Genomic DNA, 21,214 nt, shown 5'->3' on the forward strand with positions numbered 1-21,214 from the left:
TCGAATCTTCGCTCCTCGTCCTCGTCAGCTTCATTGCAGCTCAGCCTGGTCGCTGATTGGCTGCAGTGGATGGATTGAAAGCAGCGCAGCCATTGGCTCGCGCTGCTGTCAATCACATCCGATGACGCGACGCGCCGGGGGGCGGGGCCGAGTGATACAGCGAGCGGCTATAGCCGCCGGCTGTATCACGGGAGCGCGCCCGCAAGCACTCACCACCGTGCGAGGGAGCTCGCATTAAGGTGGTAAATGCTTGCGGGGAGGAGCTGAAACAGCCGCCGAGGGACCCCAGAAGACCAGGTTCGGGGCCACTCTGTGCAGAACGAGCTGCACAGTGAAGGTAAGTATAACATGTTTGTTATTTTTAAAAAAAAAAAAAAATAACTTTACAACCCCTTTAAAGAATCATATGCTGTACTCCTTTAATGCAGGACACAAGATTCCCAGATAACCATGGAAAACCTTTATCAAGCAAATTAGAGACCCCGTTTGTCATAATTCAGACAGCACCTCTTCCAGCAAAGTCTCAGCGATAGGTTTATAGACCTGTAAGGGTTGGGCTACCTGTCAAAATCGGATACCCTTTCCCCCCCTCCTCCCCAAAAGCTCTGTTTCACAAACAGGAGCCGAGGAGGAGACCTTAAAGTGGAACTTCCACTTTTGGGTGGAACTCCCCTTTAAGCTGACCAACTGCATCAAAGTAATCCCTCTTTAGCCAGTCCTACTCTGCTTTGCCACTGCAAATGTTAATGTGGACACAATGCCAAACAGACACAAAATGGGGGAGAGCTACACGGTTTAGGTCTGGCCGCTGACCTGCAATACAATCGAAACAAGATATACCTGTGCTCAGATGTGTGTTTCTTTTGTGTCTGTTTGACCCAGGTTGGCATTGTGTCCACAGCAGCATAACATGTGAACTAAATATCCCTATTTTTATTGCAAAGTTTGATTGACAGGGTATACAAGTGTGCAGAGGGTTCATCCAGTAATATTAAAACAAACTAACTGTTTCTTATTCAACTGACAAACTTTTCAAACTGTTTTAGAATTTTTTTTTTTTCCGAGCCTAAACATACAAAAAATGAGGGGGGGGGGGGCTAAAAATGGTGCACTATTCTAACTGGAGCAGATCCTGAGCCGAACAAAAGGGGGCTAACCTGCCTATTCTATGCGGTGTCTGACATACATGGCACATAGCAGTTCAGCTGGAGCTGCATGCTCTGGATTTCCTCTGCCCTGGCCAGATCACCCCCCACCTCTTTTAAAAAGCTGAGTGTGGGAGGAAGAAGGACAAGGATGTTATCTGCAGCCGCTGCTTGTATAGTGTAAGCACTGCAGTAGAGATGGATGTGAGCTGTCTGCCAAGTTTGACCTGATGGGGATCTGGGGGGGTTTTAGGCTTAAAGTACATGGGACATTTTAAAACCTCTCCTGAACGATTTAACTTGACAGATAGTAACGACATTTAAAAATTTCCATTTTGCCGCGTTTGCATTTAGAAGCTTTTTTTTTTTTTTTGCTTTGCAAACAGTCAAAAATGTATCTCCATTAAAAACTCCTGTAAACTAAATGTTGCCAGACGCGAGTTACCATGTTTACAAGCTGTTACGGGCATTTGGAGTTTAAAATGCCTCTGAACAACCATCCTGAACGCATTTTCTAGCTTTCCAAAAAAAAGGCTTCTAAACTCAACTGCCCAGAAAGGACTATAAGGCCCCTTTCACACGGACTGATAGAATGGTGCTTTTAGCTGCGGATTTTCTAGTTTTCTACCACAGCTAAAAGCACACAATGCTTTCCTATGGCCCCAGTCACACACTGCGTTTAGCTGCGATTTAGTTACATGCGGTTCCGTGCGGATAAAAAAAATAGAATTGACTGCATCCAGGAGCGATTTAGCGCAGCTATCCGCACATAACCGCAGGTAATCGCAGTGCATTGTGTCAGCTGCGGATAGCAGCGCCGAGCTGGCTCGCTCATCGGGAAAGGAAAAATTTTTTTTCCTTTCCCAATGAGCGGCAAGCAGGACAGGGATCCGACTTGGATCCCCGCCAATACCAGGTACTGTGTTTGGTATGAATCTTGAGGGGGAACTCCACGACAAATTTTAAATAAAAAACCGGTATGGGTTCCCCTCCAAGAGCATACCAGACCCTTCGGTCTGGTGTGGATTCCAAGGGGCACTCCCTACGCCGAAAAAATGGCGTGGCAGTCCCCCCCATATCCATATCCAAGCACGCAGCCCGGTCGGTCAGGAAGGGGGTGGGGACGAGCAAGCCCCCCCACCCCAAAGCACCGTGTCCCCAGGTTGATGACGACAAGGGCCTCTTCCCGACAACCCTGGCCGTTGGTTGTTGGGGTCTGCAGGCGGGGTGCTTATCGGAATCCGGGAGCCCCCTTTAACAAGGGGGCCCCCAGATCCTGGCCCCCCACCTTATGTGAATGAGTATGGGGTACATGGTACCCCTACCTATTCACCTGGGTAAAAAAAAAAAAACACACTACACGTTTTAAAAGCAATTTATTAGGCAGCTCCGGGGGTCTTCTTCCCACTTCGGGGGTGTCTCAGGCCTCTTCTCCCTCTCTCCGGTGTCGTCTCCGTGCTCTCTGGTTCTTCTCCGGTGCCTTCTTCCTTCTGCCGGGCTCCTCTGCTATCTTCTGCTAGCAGAGGAGCCCGGTCTTTTGAGACACGATTTCTTCCCTCTTCTCCTCCAGAGATGTTGACACGACGCTCCCTCTCGCTGTAATGCCGTGAGCGAGGTCCGCAACCAATTATATAGGCATGGGGCGTGGCCACCAGGTGATGTCACCCGGTGACCCCGCTCCCTTATGACATCACAGTCCCATCTTCCCCCGGGTGACATCACCCAGTGGCCACGCCCCATGCCTATATAATTGGTTGCGGACCTCGCTCACGGCATTACAGCGAGAGGGAGCGTCGTGTCAACATCTCTGGAAGAGAAGAGGGAAAAAGACGTCTCAAAAGACCAGGCTCCTCCGCTAGCAAAAGAGCGGCAAAAGAGCAGAAGATAGCGGAGGAGTCCGGCAGAAGGAAGAAGGCACCGGAGAAGAACCAGAGCGCACGGAGACGACCCCAGAGAGAGGGAAAAGAGGCCTGAGAGACCCCCGAAGTCGGAAGAAGACCCCCGGAGCTGCCTAATAAATTACTTTTAAAACCCGTGTAGTGTGTTTTTTTTATTGACACTTTTTCCCCAGGTGAATGGGTAGGGGTACCATGTACCCCATACTCATTCACATAGGGTGGGGGGGCCAGGATCTGGGGGCCCCCTTGTTAAAAGGGGCTCCAGGATTCCGATAAGCCCCCCACCCGCAGACCCCGACAACCAACGGCCAGGGTTGTCGGAAAGAGACCCTTGTCCTCATCAACATGGGGATAAGTTGCTTTGGGGTGGGGGGGCCCGCAGGCCTCCCTGTCAGCACCGCTACAGCTAGGAAAAAATAAAAAATAAAAAATTTGCCTCAGCAGCGCTGCTGCAGCCAGGAAAAGGTCTACTTTGGCAATGCTCCTGCAGCAGCCAGGAAAGAGCCTCTACCCCAACGTCACTGCAGCCAAGAAAGATCTTTCACCCCTGTGGTATCCCTGCACTGCGGCAACTATAAATGGGTCAGTACCACCACAGAAAAAAAAATGTCCATCACAATTGCACTATTAAATCAAATTAACACCAAAATAAAAAAAATAAAAAAACTCCTAAAGTGAGCACCCAGTATCAGCCTTAGGGTTAGGTCAGCGTTTCTCAATTCCAGTCCTCAAGGCACACCCACAGGTCATGTTTTCAGGATTTCCCTCAGATAAAACGGCTGTGGTAATTACTAAAGCAGTGAAACTCATCAAATCACCTCCGAAAAATAATGGCCAGCCTGAAAACATGACCTGCTGGTGCGCCTTGAGGACTGGAATTGAGAAACACTGGGTTAGGTACTAGCGCATCTTCCATGACCGCTAGGTGAAAACCATGATACTGCAACTGCACAGTGCAAAGCACTCCACAGGGTATTTTACCTGGGCTTTACCCAACTTTTATAGAAAGAAAAGCTATTTCAAATGCAATTCAAGCTTCACATAGTACATGAAATACAAGGTGTCAACTAGCAGAAAAAAAAAAAAAAAAAAAAAAAAGGGATGTCGTTCTTGCAGACTAGTATAAAAACCACAGCTTAGGACAAATGTCCTAAATGTAGTGCTTCTCAAGCATAAACAGGAAGAACCTGTCAAAAAACTATGCAGCTAAGTATTTGAGCTAAAATGGTTTCACAACTTTGCATTCACATTTTAAAGTGACTACATTTTTTAAATAACAAACATGTCATATACTCACCTGCTCTGTGCAGTGGTTTTGCACAGAGATGCCCTGATGATCCTCTTCTGAGGTCCCATGCTGTTGCTCCTCTCCCTGCTAAGTGCCCCCGAAGCAAGCCGCTTGCTATGGGGGCACTCGTGTGGGATGCTAGGTTGCCTGTGCACAGAAGTTTTTTACCTTAAGATCACTTTCACACTGGGGCGGTGCAGGCAGTAGCAGTAAAGCGGCGCTAGTTTTAGCGACGCTTTACCGCTGTTTATATATATATATATCGGAGCTTTTAACCCCCCAGAAGGGGTTAAAAGTGCTCGCTCAGCGCTACTTTAAAAATCGATTTTACAGCAGCACCCATTAATTTCAATGGGCAGGGGCGGTGTATACACCGCTCCCGCACCGCCCGGCAGATGCTGCTTGCAGGATTTTCCTGTCTTGCAAGCACACCACCCCAGTGTGAATGCCTGAATGCTTTCATACTGGGGAGCCTTGAGAGGTGCTTTTCAGGCACTATTTTTAAACGTGAAAATGCCTGAAAAGCGTCCCAATGTAAAAAGGGTCTTATGCAGACGATGCCTTAAAGGAAAACCTATTTTTTACAACCACTAATTATTTCCAGTGTTTTTTTTTATTTTTTTATTATTGTAATAGAGCTTAAAGTGGTTGGAAGCCACTCTAACCCGTATACACCATCAGCGCTGCCTCCTATTGTAGTACTCCCCCTCTGTGTACGATTTATAAGTCTAAATCCTGCAAATACCTAATTTCACAGCCGAGATTGTGATCACATGACCAACCAGCTCTCTTTTCTTCCTCAGAGATGCAGCGGGAGGGGCTGAGATTCCCCTGCTGATGTCAGTCTGGAGGGGAGGAGGAGAGAGCTAGCTGGTCATGTGATCTCAATCACGGCTGTGAAATGAGCTGTTTGCAGCATTTATATTTATAAATCACACAGAGGGGGACACTGCAATAGGAGGCAGTGACGATTGTGTATACAGGTTAGTGTTATGCTATGCAAGCAGGAGGAGGGGGGGGGGGCAGCACTGTCAGGAGCAGAGAGGGGAGGGGGAGTAGAACACAGGAGTAGAAAGGAGAGCAGATAGCAGGCTGCGGATGACGGAGCCACGTAAACTGACCATGGTGTCTGGTCTCAGCAGCCATGATACAGAGTGATCAGTTTACACAGGGGAGGGCAGAAACTGTCAGGATCAGCCAGGTTACAGGGGGCCAAATGACACAGGGCAAGTACAGTCATATAACATGTTTTAAAGGAGCAGGATCTTTTCTTTCGGTTAACAAAAGCTCTAATACATCTTGCAGAAAAAGCAAATAGATTCTGCTCCTGCTGAACTGACAAGATGAGAAATTATGCAAGAACATAAACACATCACATCTCAGATTCTTACTGAAGATTACGCTTTCATGCAAGTGAAGAATTTCAAAAGTTGTTTAGAAACTACTGATTTTATTTCCATCCTCCTTTCAAAGTACTGTAGATGGCCAGGGGAAAGCAGACTACACATGGAAGCTGCAGTTTAAAGGGGAGTTCCACCCAAAAATGGAACTTCCGCTTGAAGGTGACCTCGACATGCCATTTTGGTATGCCTCTTTTTAGGGGCATCCAGCTCCCCCACTTCCACTCGGGGCTCAGCTGAGCCGGAAGTTCACCTCTCCCCCTCCCTCCAATCTTCTGGGACACGTCACAGGTCCCAGAATATTGCCTGGCCAATTACAGCGCGCAGCTAGGATAAGTCCAAATATGTAATCCCTCCAGGCCCACTAACTCTAAAATCATGCAAAAGCATACACTGGGAAACCCCCACAACTTGCATGAAGGCCTAAGGCAAAATAAATCATTTTAACGTTCCTGTTAGGTCTGAGGAAACACAAATAACGAAGGTAAATCTTCTCTTGTATGTGGATGGTATGCTACCTTTATTAGGTAGGCAGAGCCTCTCTCACATGCTGTCCTGGAAGATGACTGGGGATATAGTTTTAACTTTCTAGAGGTGCTCTTCAGAAGTCAGTCTGGTCTGTCCAAAAAAAAAAAAAAAAAAAAAAAAGTGGTGCTCTTCAGCCAGAATGGCACCACAAAAATAAAATCTGTGAAAATATGTATAATCTGAAATCTGTATAAAAATAAAAAAAAGGTCTACCTGCAGAAGTCACCATAGAGACGTTTTCACTGCAAATGTGTCTGGATGTAGGACAGCCTCAAGGAACTGTTGGCCAATTGGGTTGGGTTGCAAGACCCTTTCAAATGGGTAGCAGAGAATGAAAGAATGTTGTTTAGTTCTTTAAGGTTGACTCTTTGTGCACCCTTGTTTGATATATGCCACTGCAGAGTTGTTCATTGATAGGACAAGGGATGATACCTTCTGCCTGGTAGTTAAGGCCTTCCAAACTGCCATCAATACCTTGCAAATGGACGACTCGATTTTTCCTGGGACTAGTGGCCGTGTGTCACCCAATTTTTTAGATGGACACCTCTGTGGTTAGTTTCAAGAATGTAAGGAAAGACCATATCGAATAATCTGTTAAGTGTCGGCGAGACTAGAGGTCGACCGATATATCGGCCGATATTTGGCTTTTTTTACTTAAAGCGGAGTTCCACACAAAAATGGAACTTCCGCTTTTTGGAACCCTCCCCCACTCCGGTGTCACATTTGGCACCTTTCAGGGGGGAGGGGGGGGGTGCAGATACCTGTCTTAGACAGGTATTTGCACCCACTTCCGGCATAGACTCCCATGGGAGTCTACGCCTCTTCCCGTCCCGACCGCGCTGTCTGCTGGGATCACACAGCTCCCAGGAGAGAGCGGGGACCACTAGGGCCACGCAGCGCGACTCGCGCATGCGCAGTAGGGAACCGGGAAGTGAAGCCGCAACGCTTCACTTCCTGATTCCCTCACCTAGGATGGCGGCGGCAGCTGCCGAGAACCAAGCGGGTTCTCGGCGTCCCCTGCCGACATCGCTGGACCCTGGGACAGGTAAGTGGCCATGTATTAAAAGTCAGCAGCTGCAGTATTTGTAGCTGCTGGCTTTTAATATTTTTTTTTTGGCGGTGTGGGTGAACCCCCGCTTTAATCGGCTTCAGCCGACTGTGCTGATAAAAAAAGCCGATTATAACTTCAGCGGGACTTGCAAATGACTTCTGTAATAGAAGTCAATGCAAGTTGTCTGAAGTTTTCTTCTCTCCTCCCTGGGCAGCCTGCCAAGTCTGATAAGAAGATACATTGTATTTCTTCAGGTTCTTTTATCAATAGACTGAACTCCATGTGTAGAAGTTCTCAGTTTAACCATTTAAAGACTAAATCTTTTCTGACACTTGTTGCTTACAAGTAAAAATGCTGTATTTTCTTTCTGCTAGAAAATCACTTAGAACCCCCAAGCATTATATATATATTTTTTTAGCAGAGACGCTAGGGAATAAAATGGCAGTTGTTGCAATATTTTATGTCACACGGTATTTGCGCAGCGGTCTTTCAAACGCAATTTAAAAAAAAAAAAATACACTAATGAAATTTAAAAAAAAAATTTTCGTACAAAAGTTTTGATTACCTGTTTTTGTGTAATATTTAAGATATAGTTATTTTTTTTTAATCTAAATTATACATACAAGTGAACTGATTGGAGGTTTGTTTTGTTTAATAAATGTTTAAATGGAAAAAATTTTCTGTATCACTTATTACTTAAGGCTGCTTTCACACTGGAGCGGGCATGCGTTGACGGTAAAACGCTGTTAGTTTTAGCGGCGCTTTACCGTCATTTTAGCGCCGCTATTCAGCTGCTAGCGGGGCGCTTATAACCCAGCTAGTGGCCGAAGAAGGGGTTAAATGCGCCCCTGAAGCGCTGCTGCCAAAACGCTTTGCAGGCGCTTCAGCAGCGGTGCGCATTCATTTCAATGGGCAGGAGTGGTGGAGGAGCAGTATACACCGCTCCAAAGATGCTGCTTGCAGGACTTTTTTTTAACATCCTGCCAGCGCATCACCTCAGTGTGAAAGCACCCGAGCTTTCACACAGACTGCAGGGGAGCCGTTTTACAGGCGCTATTTTTAGCCCAAAAGCGCCTGAAAAAAGCCCCAGTGTGAAAGGGGTCTAACTGTTAGATTTTATGAGATGAAGGGGAAAAAAAAAGAAAAAAAAAAAAAAAAAAATCGGCATCATATATCGGCCACCGCGATTTCTAAATATCGGCTTTGGCATCGGCCAGAGAAAAACCCATATCGGTTGACCTCTAGGCGAGACTGAAGAGAGCCTTTGGTAAAATAACTGAGCCCACTGAACTGCTGGGATACAGAAAGTCATCAGCCCCAAGGTGGACATGATGTCCCTGATAGTACCTGGACGATTCGCCTCCAACTGCCACAGACACTGCTGAACATTCAAGATTTTGTCTTTTAGAAGGAAGATCTTTCATTCCAAGGGATTTATGAAATATCCTGAGAAACAAGCTGTTTGTGCCGGGGTCAGAGATTAGTTTTTCAGGTTGATTAGCTAAGCAATCAGCCACCTTTGTGTGAACTGAAGATTTCCACAAGTTCCTGTGAAGTTGCTATAAGCAGCAGATTGTTATTTATGATTTTGACTTACCTGGACAAACATGGTATACTTACCTGCTCTGTGCAATGATTTTGCACAGAGCAGACCTGACCCCTCTCGGGTCCCGCGCCAGCGCTCCTGCCTGCTCCATCCTGCCGGGTGTCCCCACAGCAAGCAGCTTGCTGTGGGGACAGCCAAGCAGGCACGCTCCCGAGCCACAGCTCTGCATGTCCATTCACACACGGAGCCATGAGTAGCCCCCGCCTCTCCATCTCCTGATTGGCTCACTGGCTGTGACTGACAACAGTGGGAGCCAATGGCTTCCGCCAAACACCAATCGGGAGCACGAGTCCCACAGAAAGGCAAGGCTCTTGTGGACATCTCTGGATCGACAGGTGGCTCAGGTAAGTAACTGGGGAGGGGGGGGTGGCCAATGCACACAGAAGAGTCCCTGATCACACTATGCAGGAGAGCATAGCTTAATCAGATTTATAGCTGTGCTAAGAACTCAGCCTGTTCTCCAATGATCACATTTGTTCTGACACACCCGCCCCCTGCACAGCCATTCACTGAGAAGGAGAATTATACTGCGGTTTCTCCTCCCCCAGCTCTCCAAGATCCTTATGCAGCTGAGAACAAAGGGTATGTGATCACTTATAAAAAAGGGGAAAAAAACCACACATGTATACACAAATGTTTTCCCTTTCATTTCTATTTTAAACTGAAGAGGTTATTTTATAAGGTAATGGTTTACATATACTTAAAAGTTTAGTTTAAATTCCATTTTAAATGTAACTCAAATACAAATGACAAACGTGACAAATCCTGCTGGCTTTTTAATTCTGTTGAGCCAGTATTGTGATTCACACATTCTTATTGCACTGGATAGAAAGGGACAAGCATATGCCAAAGTTTAGATTTCCATATCACCGCAGCTACAGTCTGCTTAGTGGAAATAGACTCAACATTACCACAATGCTGACTAATTATTCAATGAACAAGCCAGGAAGGAGTAAAGCTTAACCATATGCTGGCATCTTTCTGGCTACGTAATGAGGCAGAAGTGCAAAGGAGAGGTAAAACAGTTAACATATTTCTTATTGGATTCATATTCTGTAACTGTAGGTCATAACAGAATGGCACAATCACAAAAAAAACACATGGCAACAAGTATACAAATGAAAACTACTCCTGTTCAAAAGTTTGCACACTCTTAGTTCTTAATACCGTGTATTGCCCCCTTTAATATCAATGACAGCATGCAGTCTTCTGTAATAGTTATCTATGAGGTCCCAAATTCGTGCAGGCGGTATAGCTGCCCATTCGCCTTGGCAAAATGCCTCCAGGTCATGCAAAGTCTTTGGTAGTCTTGCATAAATCGCACATTTCAGATCTTTTCAGAGTAGCTCGACAACATTAAAAAAGGTCAGGAGACTGATGGGCACTCCAGAACCTTAATATTTTTCTGCTATAACAATTGGAAGGTCAACTTGGCCTTGTGCTTAGGGTCATTGTCGTGCTGGAAAGGCCAAGAGGGACTCATGTGCAGAAGAATTGAAATTGTCTGCCAGTATTTTCTGATAACATGCTGCATTCATCTTGCCATCAATTTTCACAAGATTGCCCATGCCTTTAGAGCTTACACCCCCCCCCAAAACATCAGCGAGCCACCATCATGCGCCACAGTGGCGATGGTATTCTTGTCGCTAGAGGCCTTGTGGACCCCTGTCCAAACATAGTGCTTATGGTTGTGACCATAAAGCTCTACTTTGGTCTTGTCACTTCAGATTACGGTGTGCCAGAAGCTGTGAGGCATTTCAAGGTGATATTGGGCCTATTGTAACCAAGCTTTTTTTGTGGCATTGGCACAGTAAAGGCTTTTTTCTGGCAGCTCTACCATGCAGCTCATTTTTGTTCAAGTATTGTCATTTTGTGCTCCTTGAAATAACCACACCGTCATATTCCAGAGCAGCCTGTGGGTTTTTCTTTGTATCCGGAACAATTCTTCTGGCAGTTGTGGCTGCAATCTTTCTTGGTCTACCTGACCTTGGCTTGGTATCAAGAGATCCCCGAATTTTCCACTTGTTTATATCCTTTCCCATTTTTAAAAAGTTCCATTACCTTGTTACGCAGGTCTTTTGACTCTTTTCTGCTCCCCGTGGCTCAATATCTAGCCTGCTCAGTGCATCCATGTGAGAGCTAACAAACTCATTGACTATTTATACACAAAAACTAATTGCAATTTAAAAAGCTACATACGTGGGCAATTCACCTTTAGTGGCTATTTTAATCTGTGTGTCACCTTGTGTGTTTGTACAAAGTCAAACAAGACCACACATTCCAGGATATATACACACTTTTGATCAAGGCCATTTGGGTGATTTCTAGTATAATTTAGAACAAACAACTATGTTATAATAGATGGCTTCATATGACCATCATCCTTAAATAAAAGATTGTTTTTTGGCATGATCAGTCAAATTTTCAATACCAATGCTAAAATTTCATGATTCCTGCCATGGTATGCAAACTTTTGAGCACAAATGTGGCTAATAAAACAATGACATAAAAAAAGTCTAAAACAAAAAAAAAAAAAAAATTGTTAAGTATTCCAAACTTATCAATTTTTCCTTTTATACACTATAAAAAAACAAAAAAAACAACATGCCGTATATACTTAAGTATAAGCCGAGTTTTTCAGCACATTTTTTAGGCTGACCCCCCCCCGGCATATACTTGAGTGAGGGTCTTGCCTCATTGTGCCCATCTGCAGCTGTACCTATGATAACTTAAACAGCGGGCGTCTCCCGCTGTGTCATGCAGTCTGTTCGGCAGCTGTCCATTGTAACAAAGCCCTGCCACCTCCTCGTCTGTGATAGACGGAACACTGATACAATGCTGGGAAACTGTATCAGTGTTCCGTCTATCACGGATTAGGAGGAGGCAGGGCTTTGTTACAAAGGTAGGCCGCCAAACAGGCTAAATGACACAGCGGGAGACATCCGCTGTTTTAGTTATCAAAGGTACAGCTGCAGATGGGCACAGTGAGGCTGCAGATGGGCACTGATGATACAGGTGGGCACAGTGAGGCTGCAAATGGGCACTGGTTTACCCAGTAGCTGCTGCATTTCCCACCCTAGGCTTATACTCGAGTCAATAAGTTTTTTGTGGTAAAATTAGGTGCCTCGGCGTATACTCGAGTATATACAGTAATCAAATACTTTGGGCAGTACAGTACAGATAAACCCTTCTTTGACTCCCTATCATGCCAAAGGGAAAAATATTAATGCCGAAGCACAATTTTGCAACAGTGACATGCGTTAGTAAAACTGTACATACCACCAACTACTTTGTGTATCCAGGTGGATTATACTTTGTTTTTTTCAGGACAAATTGGGCTTTCATTTGGTGGAATAATTATATTATATATTTCTTGTTTCTACCATAACCTACCACCAAAGAACAACCCAAAATAAAAATTCTACTGCTCCTGACGATTGCAGCGATGCCACACATGCATATGTTATTTGTGGTTTGTAGCCGTAGTACAGCCCAAAAACAAAGGTGTGGATTTTTTTTTTTCGTCCTACCTAAAAACACACTGACATTAACCAACACAAATTTTAAACAATTCTGCCCAAAATATACTTACCCTGATCTTACTTGACCCAAACTCTAACCTAAATCAAACCTTGATCTAGGTATTTAATTTTTTTCACATGCACTTTTTTTCTCTCTGCAAGGATAGAGGGAGAGTCTTTCCTCTCCACTCACAAAGAGAGAAACACAGGGGCGGGCTTCACAGTGACTGATCACTGTGGTAGGCAAAGGCTACCACAGCAATCAAACGGCCCGAAAACGAAAGTCTGGGGTCCTGATCGTTAGTAAGGGACACAGGGCCCTCGGTGAGACCCGGTCACTGTGCTGGGAGCGCGCTGCAAGGCACGCTCCCAGCACAAAGACCAATACGCATATATGCAGCCCAGCGGCAAAAATCTCAGTCCAGTGAGGCCACATACATGTGTTGTGTCAGCATGAAAGTGGTAGTAAACTCTGCATTTTGATTTGAACATTCAGGTAAGCTTATAATAAAGCTTACCTGTAGGTTAAGTGCTTATCTCCCAAATATGCACTGTTTAGAAGATATTTGGTTGGCAACTGGTTATGTCACTGGTGCACGCGCTCTGAAGGAACAGCATACCCGTTCAGTGCTCTGTGCTGTGGCCATGACCATGGCACACATGTGCGTAAATGATGTTGTCATCGCGGCTTGGCCATTCAAGCGCCCGCTGCCTGCTGAAGATAATCCAGGAAAGATGGAAGCCTCTGCAGCGGTGACAGCGCAGTGCTGGACAGCCTTGACTCAAAGTAAGCCTTTTATTATATGCTAGTATGTGACACATACCAGCACATTTTGCCTTTACCTTGCAGGGAAAAAGTTCTGCTTTAAGCACTCCTTACCCCGACATGCCACATTTGGTGTGTTTTTTTTTTTTTTTTGGCCACTGAGGTGCAGCATGCTACATGCATCGCTGGACCTTGGGACCGGTGAGTGTGTTTATTAAAAGTTAGCAGCTACACTTTGTAGCTGCTGACTTTTAATAAACACAAACGGCTGGAACTCCGCTTTAAGCAGTGTGGCCCAAAGCAACGTTAAGTGAAATCACATTGGCAGCAATTAATCCCTTTTTTAACGCATGCCAATATTCTTTTTGCTTTGTTAGCAGTAGCTTGGCATTGCATGCCCATTGCTGAGCTTATCTACTTGGACCCCCAGGTCCTTTTCCATCCTAGATTCCTCCAGAGGTTCTCCCCCAGTTAGTAGATTGCAGTCATATTTTTGCCACCCAAATGCATTATTTTACATTTTTCTACATTAAATCTCATTTGCCATGTAGTTGCCCACCCCACTAATATGTTCAGATCTTTTTGCAAGGTTTCCACATCCTGCGGAGAAGTTATTGCCCTGCTTAGCTTAGTATTGTCCGCAAATACAGAGATTGAACTGTTTACCCCATCCTCCAGGTCGTTTATTAACAATTTAAACAGGATTGGTCCCAGCACAGAACCCACTACCCACCCCTGACCATTCCGAGTACTCCCCATTTATCACCACCCTCTGAACTCGCCCTTGTAGCCAGTTTTCAATCCATGTACCTATGGTCCATGCCAACAGACCTTATTTTGTACAGTAAACGTTTATGGGGAACTGTGTAAAATGCTTTTGCAAAATCCAGATACACCACGTCTACGGGCCTTCCTTTATCTAGCTGGCAACTCACCTCCTCAATGAAAGTTAATAGATTGGTTTGGCTAGAATGATTCTTCATGAATCCATGGCGATTACTGCTAATGATACCATTCTCACTACTAAAATCTTGTACATGGGGTCCCCAGGTTACAAACAAGTTAGGGACTGTAGGTTTTTTGTAAGTCGGAACAGGTACATTTTTTAAGTGTAACTCCAGCCAAAAAAACAATTTTTAAGCTTTTTGGATAGCACAGGGAAGGATTAACACCCCTGTAACATTTGTTTTGCTGTCTGTGCCCCTGTTCAGAAGATTTAATCTCACTTTCTGTCCCAATGACAATTGGATTTTGAAAATGTTGGGTTCTTGTGGAAACAAGCCTTGGTGATAAAGCATCGGTAGAGGTACCCTTTCCCCATAATAGCTCTTATAGGAGAGAATTTGCCTTCCTAGGGGTAGATTTCCTCTCACTTCCTGTTGTCTCTCTCTGTTTGTAAGTAGGAGTCGTTTGTAAGTCGGATGTTTGTAACTAGGGGACCCCCTGTATATAGTCCCTTATCATCCCCTCCAAGAGTTTACATACTATTGATGTTAGGCTAACTGGTCTGTAATTCCCAGGGATGTATTTTAGGCCCTTTTTAAATATTGGTGCTACATTGGCTTGTCTCCAATTAGCTAGTACCATTCCAGTCAGCAAAAATTAGGAACAATGGTCTGGCAATTACTTGACTGAGTTCCCCAAGTACTCTTGGGTGCAAGCCATCTGGTCCCAGTGATTAATGTTAAGTTTCCCAAGTCTAATTTTAAGTCTGTCCTCTGTTAATCATGGAGGTCATCACTGCAGCAATGCTATAAAGTGCATCCTACTGCAGCACAATAAAGTGTTTCCTGTTCCTGCTGCCATCTTGTTTTTCTACACTGCACTCAATCAGCAACTATGAAGGAAGGTGTCACAGGAAATAAGCACAAGACAGACTGACAGAAAAATGCGCTCAAACTACAAGTAAAAGCATTGCAAATGCATGAGAAACGTGCATCAAAAGCTACAATAAAACGCACTTTAATACATCTGAGTGCACATGCCATAATGCTTGCACTGTGGTGTGAACCAGCTCTTAATCATTAAAAATAAAAAAAGGAATTCTGCTGGCAGATGTGACAAAATCAGCAACTCTCAATAAGAGTATGCCCTACATCACAGTTTTGGAGAAGTTCTCCTCTCCCAAGTGATTCCGTCATTAACCAGAGATACTGCATGATAGAATTACACCAGCATGCACCACCAGGGTGGTATAAAGATCCTGAACTATCTCCATCCATTCCCGTACATTCATCACCACCCACGGATGATGTAGCATGATCAGAAGGTCAGAGGAGAAACTGAGTAACCGTACCATGTCACAACTAAACTACCCTGCACCACACCCTGCTGACCTAGAAAAGCATCAGCAAATAAGGTTTGCATACCAAATCATACATAGGCACTGTAAAATATTTTATTCAGCACTGAACATACAAAAGGATTCCACATCCTAGCTAGAGAAAGAAAAAAAAAAGGAGGAGGCCAAATACCTCACTGTAATGACATATCTACTCTAAACATGAGAAGTGAAATGCATGAGTCTAGAGGTCTCCAACCTCATAAATAATCCACTGCCTCTTTCTGCCAGACTGCCTTGTTTTAGGGGCGATGAATGCTATAATGGTAGTCAGGTTACAGATGAGCAGGACTGAAATGACAGCAGCAGCAAATTTGCTTTCTGGCACTCCTCCGCAGCTTCTCAATGCCCAATTACTCAGACAGGTTTAAAGGGTGAAAAGGACATCTAAACTGGGGGCAAAGCAAAATAAATCTAGCAGGGCTTGTCCACAGAACAAAGGAATCCAAGTGATGCAAGAGGACAGACTCTCACATGGAACATCTGTCAGAAACAGTGAGATCACTGAAATTTTTAGTGCACCAATTAAAAAAAAAAAAAACACTGGAGAACACAAAGACCAAAAAATAAGCTAATACGGGTAAATGAGGTGTTCAAATTAAAGGTCAGTTATTAAAAAGGCTGGAATTCCTTTGTAGCTGCCAGTTATTTGATGAAAGTAGGAATTCAGTCCTGCTAAAAAGCCCGAACTTGCTGATTTCATTTTACATTGGACGGATTTTAGGACAATGTCACTTCCAGTAACTAGATCAATGCTGTATTCCATACAGATGAATAAAGTGCAGCTTCTCCCCTCTTCATGTCACTTCCAGTAACTACATCAATGCCGTAAAGATGTACTTAGACTGTCATCCAGCTTCTCCCCTCATCATGTCACCTACAGTAAACTACATCAATGTTCCATACAGAATAAAGGCGCACTTATAGTCCGGCTTCTTCCCTCATCATAATTAATTTATAAACTGTAAGGGTTTCAATTATTCACTGTAATTCTTGCTGCAGAACAGACAATACACCTCGACTGTTCCAATCATCCTTACACAGCAAAGATCTATTCCTATCAAATGACATCACACGCCCTATGGATAGTTTTAATTCAACAATATTTAATAAAACAAAGCATGTGACACTATACAATAAAAAGTACCATTGTGTGCAAAGTTGTATCCCAGGTACCTACCTAGACAAACGATTTAAAGTCAATTTTAAGCATGGTGAACAGTAACTACAATGCTTTGACACTTGTATAGATGTTAGTCAATTCAAAAGTCATTTGACTAGTTTAAAATCTGTAGTTTTCATAAAAACAAAACCTGGTGATCCTGTCAAAGAGTCTTGCTCTAAAGTGACAACACTACCTTCCCATCACCCAACTCTGCTTCTGTGCTTTCACCCCATCACATGGATGTCTAATAGGAGAATAAAATTGGCTGTTTCCACATATTATGCAGCTTTGGTCCTCTGCTGTCACCCTCAGGTAACCCACCCACACTGGCATTCATACATATAGGCAAGAAATCGCTGCACAAAAAGCAGCAGCAGTGAAATACAAGTATAAAGAAAAAGGTGAATGTTCCGAGATTCCCAGTTAGGATGCTATCTGCATGGAGTTTGCATGTCCTCCTAGTACTTCTATGGGTTTCCTCCCATACTGTAAAGACATGCTGGTAGGTCAAATATCCCTAGTAGGTGTATGCATGTGAGATCAGGACATTAGACCGTAAACTCCTTTGGGGGGGGGCAGGGACAGATGTCAATGTACAGCATATGTAAAGTGCTGCATAAATTGTATTATTATACAGGGATTATAAAGCGCCAACAGTTTGTGCAGCGATTTACAGCATGGGTCAGATGTATTTTAAATAATGGACTTTAATAGTGCCAGAGGATCCATTAGATTTGTGTATATACAATGTGGGATAGCAAGTGAGCATAGCTCTAGGAGGGAGTTATATATCCCTATAGAAAATCTTGATCTATAGCTTTGTTTTTTTTTTTTTAAACTGTTATCAGTATGTTATATTGGTTTTGTGTTTTTTGTGAAAATGATACAAATGTATTTTTACAAAGTCAGTTAGTGGATCCTTGAGCATCATTAAAGTCTATGCTTTCGAACACTTATTACTATTTATAGAACACGGTGTCTGTGTATGTACCCACCCACCTCAATATATAGGACACGTAAAATGTCAGCACCTGTAATAAATAAAATGCCATGTTTTCAAAGCAAAGAGGCAGCAGGAGATCAGCAGCACTGATAAGCAACACAAGGATGAACAAGGTGAATGCCATAAAAAAAAAAAAAAAAAAAATTCCATGCAGTCTTTACTGTAGATTATACATACACTGATCAGCCATAACTGTATGACCACTGGCAGGTTAGATGAATACCACTGATTATCTTGTTACAATGGCATCTGAAAGTCAGTGGGATATATTTGGCAGCAAGTAGAATATGGGCCTCCAGATCTCAATCCAATTGAGCATGTTGTCCCTAAAGTTGATGTACTGAAAGCAGAAAAAACGGGCACTGCAGTTTGTTGTGTATGAGATGTGTACTCACAGACTGGTTAGGGTGCCCATGCTGACCCGTGTCCAGAGCCAAAAGCACCACAATGGGCATGTGATCAGAACTGGATCATGGAGCAATGGAAGAAGGTGGTCTGGTCCTATAAATCACATTTCTTTTACATCTTGAGGATGGTACATGTGCATTGCTTACCTGGGGAAGAGATGGCACCAGGGTGCAGTATGGGAACAAAGCAAGCTGGCAGGGGCAATGTTCTGCTAGAAAACCTTGGGTCCTGCCATTCATGTGGATGTTACTTGACATGTCCCTCCTACCTAAACATGGTTACCAAGTAAATCCCTTCATGGAATCGGTATTCCCTGATGGCAGTGGCCTCTTTCAGCAGGACACAGCACCCTGCCACACCAAAAATGGTTTGAGAACACGAGTTTGAGGTGTTGACTCTCTGATCATCTCCTGTATTAGCCACAGCCCCTGACCATCTCATGTCATGCCGATAGTCTTTGACTATATCCCTGGTGCCCAACTTGCAGCCCTTTGACACTTTTTATGCAGCCCTCTGGGCCCCTGCAGACACTAATCTTTCCTATTGCCCCGTTATAGCAGTGATTTCTAGCAGCCTCATGTAGGATTTCTCCTTAAGCAGCTACTCCCGCAGCCTCTGGCCGCCGCCTCCTCCCGCACCCTGTCGGCAGCCTCCGGCCGCCTCCTCCCGCACCCTGTCGGCAGCCTCCGGCCGCCTCCTCCCGCACCCTGTCGGCAGCCTCCGGCCGCCTCCTCCCGCACCCTGTCGGCAGCCTCCGGCCGCCTCCTCCCGCACCCTGTCGGCAGCCTCCGGCCGCCTCCTCCCGCACCCTGTCGGCAGCCTCCGGCCGCCTCCTCCCTCACCCTGTCGGCAGCCTCCGGCCGCCTCCTCCCGCACCCTGTCGGCAGCCTCCGGCCGCCTCCTCCCGCACCCTGTCGGCAGCCTCCGGCCGCCTCCTCCCGCACCCTGTCGGCAGCCTCCGGCCGCCTCCTCCCGCACCCTGTCGGCAGCCTCCGGCCGCCTCCTCCCGCACCCTGTCGGCAGCCTCCGGCCGCCTCCTCCCGCACCCTGTCGGCAGCCTCCGGCCGCCTCCTCCCGCACCCTGTCGGCAGCCTCCGGCCGCCTCCTCCCGCACCCTGTCGGCAGCCTCCGGCCGCCTCCTCCCGCACCCTGTCGGCAGCCTCCGGCCGCCTCCTCCCGCACCCTGTCGGCAGCCTCCGGCCGCCTCCTCCCGCACCCTGTCGGCAGCCTCCGGCCGCCTCCTCCCGCACCCTGTCGGCAGCCTCCGGCCGCCTCCTCCCGCACCCTGTCGGCAGCCTCCGGCCGCCTCCTCCCGCACCCTGTCGGCAGCCTCCGGCCGCCTCCTCCCGCACCCTGTCGGCAGCCTCCGGCCGCCTCCTCCCGCACCCTGTCGGCAGCCTCCGGCCGCCTCCTCCCGCACCCTGTCGGCAGCCTCCGGCCGCCTCCTCCCGCACCCTGTCGGCAGCCTCCGGCCGCCTCCTCCCGCACCCTGTCGGCAGCCTCCGGCCGCCTCCTCCCGCACCCTGTCGGCAGCCTCCGGCCGCCTCCTCCCGCACCCTGTCGGCAGCCTCCGGCCGCCTCCTCCCGCACCCTGTCGGCAGCCTCCGGCCGCCTCCTCCCGCACCCTGTCGGCAGCCTCCGATCCTCTCCCACACCCTGTCTGCAGTCTCTGATCTTCTCTCGTAACATGCCTAGTCTCTGACTATATCCTGTTGTGTGTCTGCTGTCTCTGATCATGACTATTCACTAAATTTTATGTACAGCCCTGTGTTGATGTCTGGGGGGGTCCACACTTTAGTCTCCCCTCCCCCACATCAAAAAATTTGACCACTGCTGCTGTAGATTATGCATAAATGATAGAGGTGGCTGCAGGGGGTCAGCAGCACAAGGATGAACAGGATGAAAGCCATACAAAATAAATGCCACGCAGTCAGCAATGTATATTACGCATGTAGACAGATGTGGCTGCAAAGCGCTTGCGGGAGATCAGCAGCACTGATGAGCAAGGTGAAAGCCATCTGTAGGATTTTACAAAGAGACAGAAGTGGCTGCAAAGAAGTTGCAGGAGATGAGCAGTGTTAAGCATGTACAGTATGAGGGTGAGCTGACAATGTATGGGATGTGTGTACTGTCAGTGTGCTCTGCCCTCCTGTCACCTGCCCGCCCTCTCTCCTCCATATATAGTCAGTCAGGCTCTTCACACTCCGGTTAGAAAGTTGCCTCCAGGCCGGCAGTGAACGGGTCCCCCCCTTCCTTCCCTCTCTCCCCCCCCCCCCCCCCGCCCGACTTCCTGGCACAGGCTCTCCCCCTGACATGAGGCGACATGCCCGCTTCTCCTCACCTCGCTCTCCACTTTCTTCACCGGCACTTTCTGCCACGGGTCTGCCAGCTGCGCCAGCGGCATCTTCCCCGCCGAGCGAGCGGGTTCCCGTACGAGTCCCGGGGGAGAGGCGAAAAGAGCGAACTCCCTGCTCTGTCCGGCCGCTCTGCTGGCGGAGCCGCCGCTGCTGCTGTCTGTCGTCCAATAGCTGGCGAATGCGTGCCGCTCCAGCGTACAGCTCCTCTCCCCCACACACTAGTCACACTCTCTGCTCTCCACTTCCTCTCACAACATGGCGTCCCGAGCAGTACCTGCCGCTGGCTTCCCGACGTCACGTCTAGGGGGCGGCACACTTCCCCCCGCCTACTGTCTGGGGCAACAGGTGACAGCGAGGGGAGCTGAGGGGCGGGGCCTAGCCTTTGGGGACGTGATAGCGTACGTCAGATCGGCCATCTTGGTGGAGGCAAAAGAAGAGTGATTTTTTTTTTTTTGCTGCAGACAAATCAAGTTTTCTCAATCGCGAGGCGTGACTTCACAAATTGTCCTGCATACCTTTACTCATTGCTTTTGTCTGTGCATGGTTGAGCATAGTCTTTATGCTATTGCCCAAGAAAGGAGATCAAGTTTACAGGAAGGGAATTCCAAGCATTGTAAAATGAATACAACGTGGATGGGAAATTGTGAACATGCCCTTATTACAAGGACAAACATAGAAGGATTCTAAATATTTACCAGCATAGTTTGCCTTTACCACAAAACTGCCTATGCATAACT

The 21,214-nt window shown here is 46.5% G+C and overlaps 1 protein-coding gene across 1 annotated transcript in view; it reads right to left on the reverse strand.

Annotated features, from left to right (window-relative positions):
- RPS6KA3 (ribosomal protein S6 kinase A3) overlaps positions 1-20,864 on the reverse strand; it is a 199,732-nt gene extending 178,868 nt beyond the window's left edge. The window contains exon 1 of the mRNA XM_073616491.1: positions 20,462-20,864. Coding sequence (XP_073472592.1) covers positions 20,462-20,524 — 63 coding nt within the window. The 5' untranslated portion in view covers positions 20,525-20,864. The remainder of the gene's footprint in view (positions 1-20,461) is intronic.
- Positions 20,865-21,214: the final 350 nt, after the last annotated feature.

Source organism: Aquarana catesbeiana, linkage group LG02 (genome assembly GCF_042186555.1).
Source record: "Aquarana catesbeiana isolate 2022-GZ linkage group LG02, ASM4218655v1, whole genome shotgun sequence".
In the NCBI taxonomy this organism is placed as follows: Eukaryota; Metazoa; Chordata; class Amphibia; order Anura; family Ranidae; genus Aquarana; species Aquarana catesbeiana.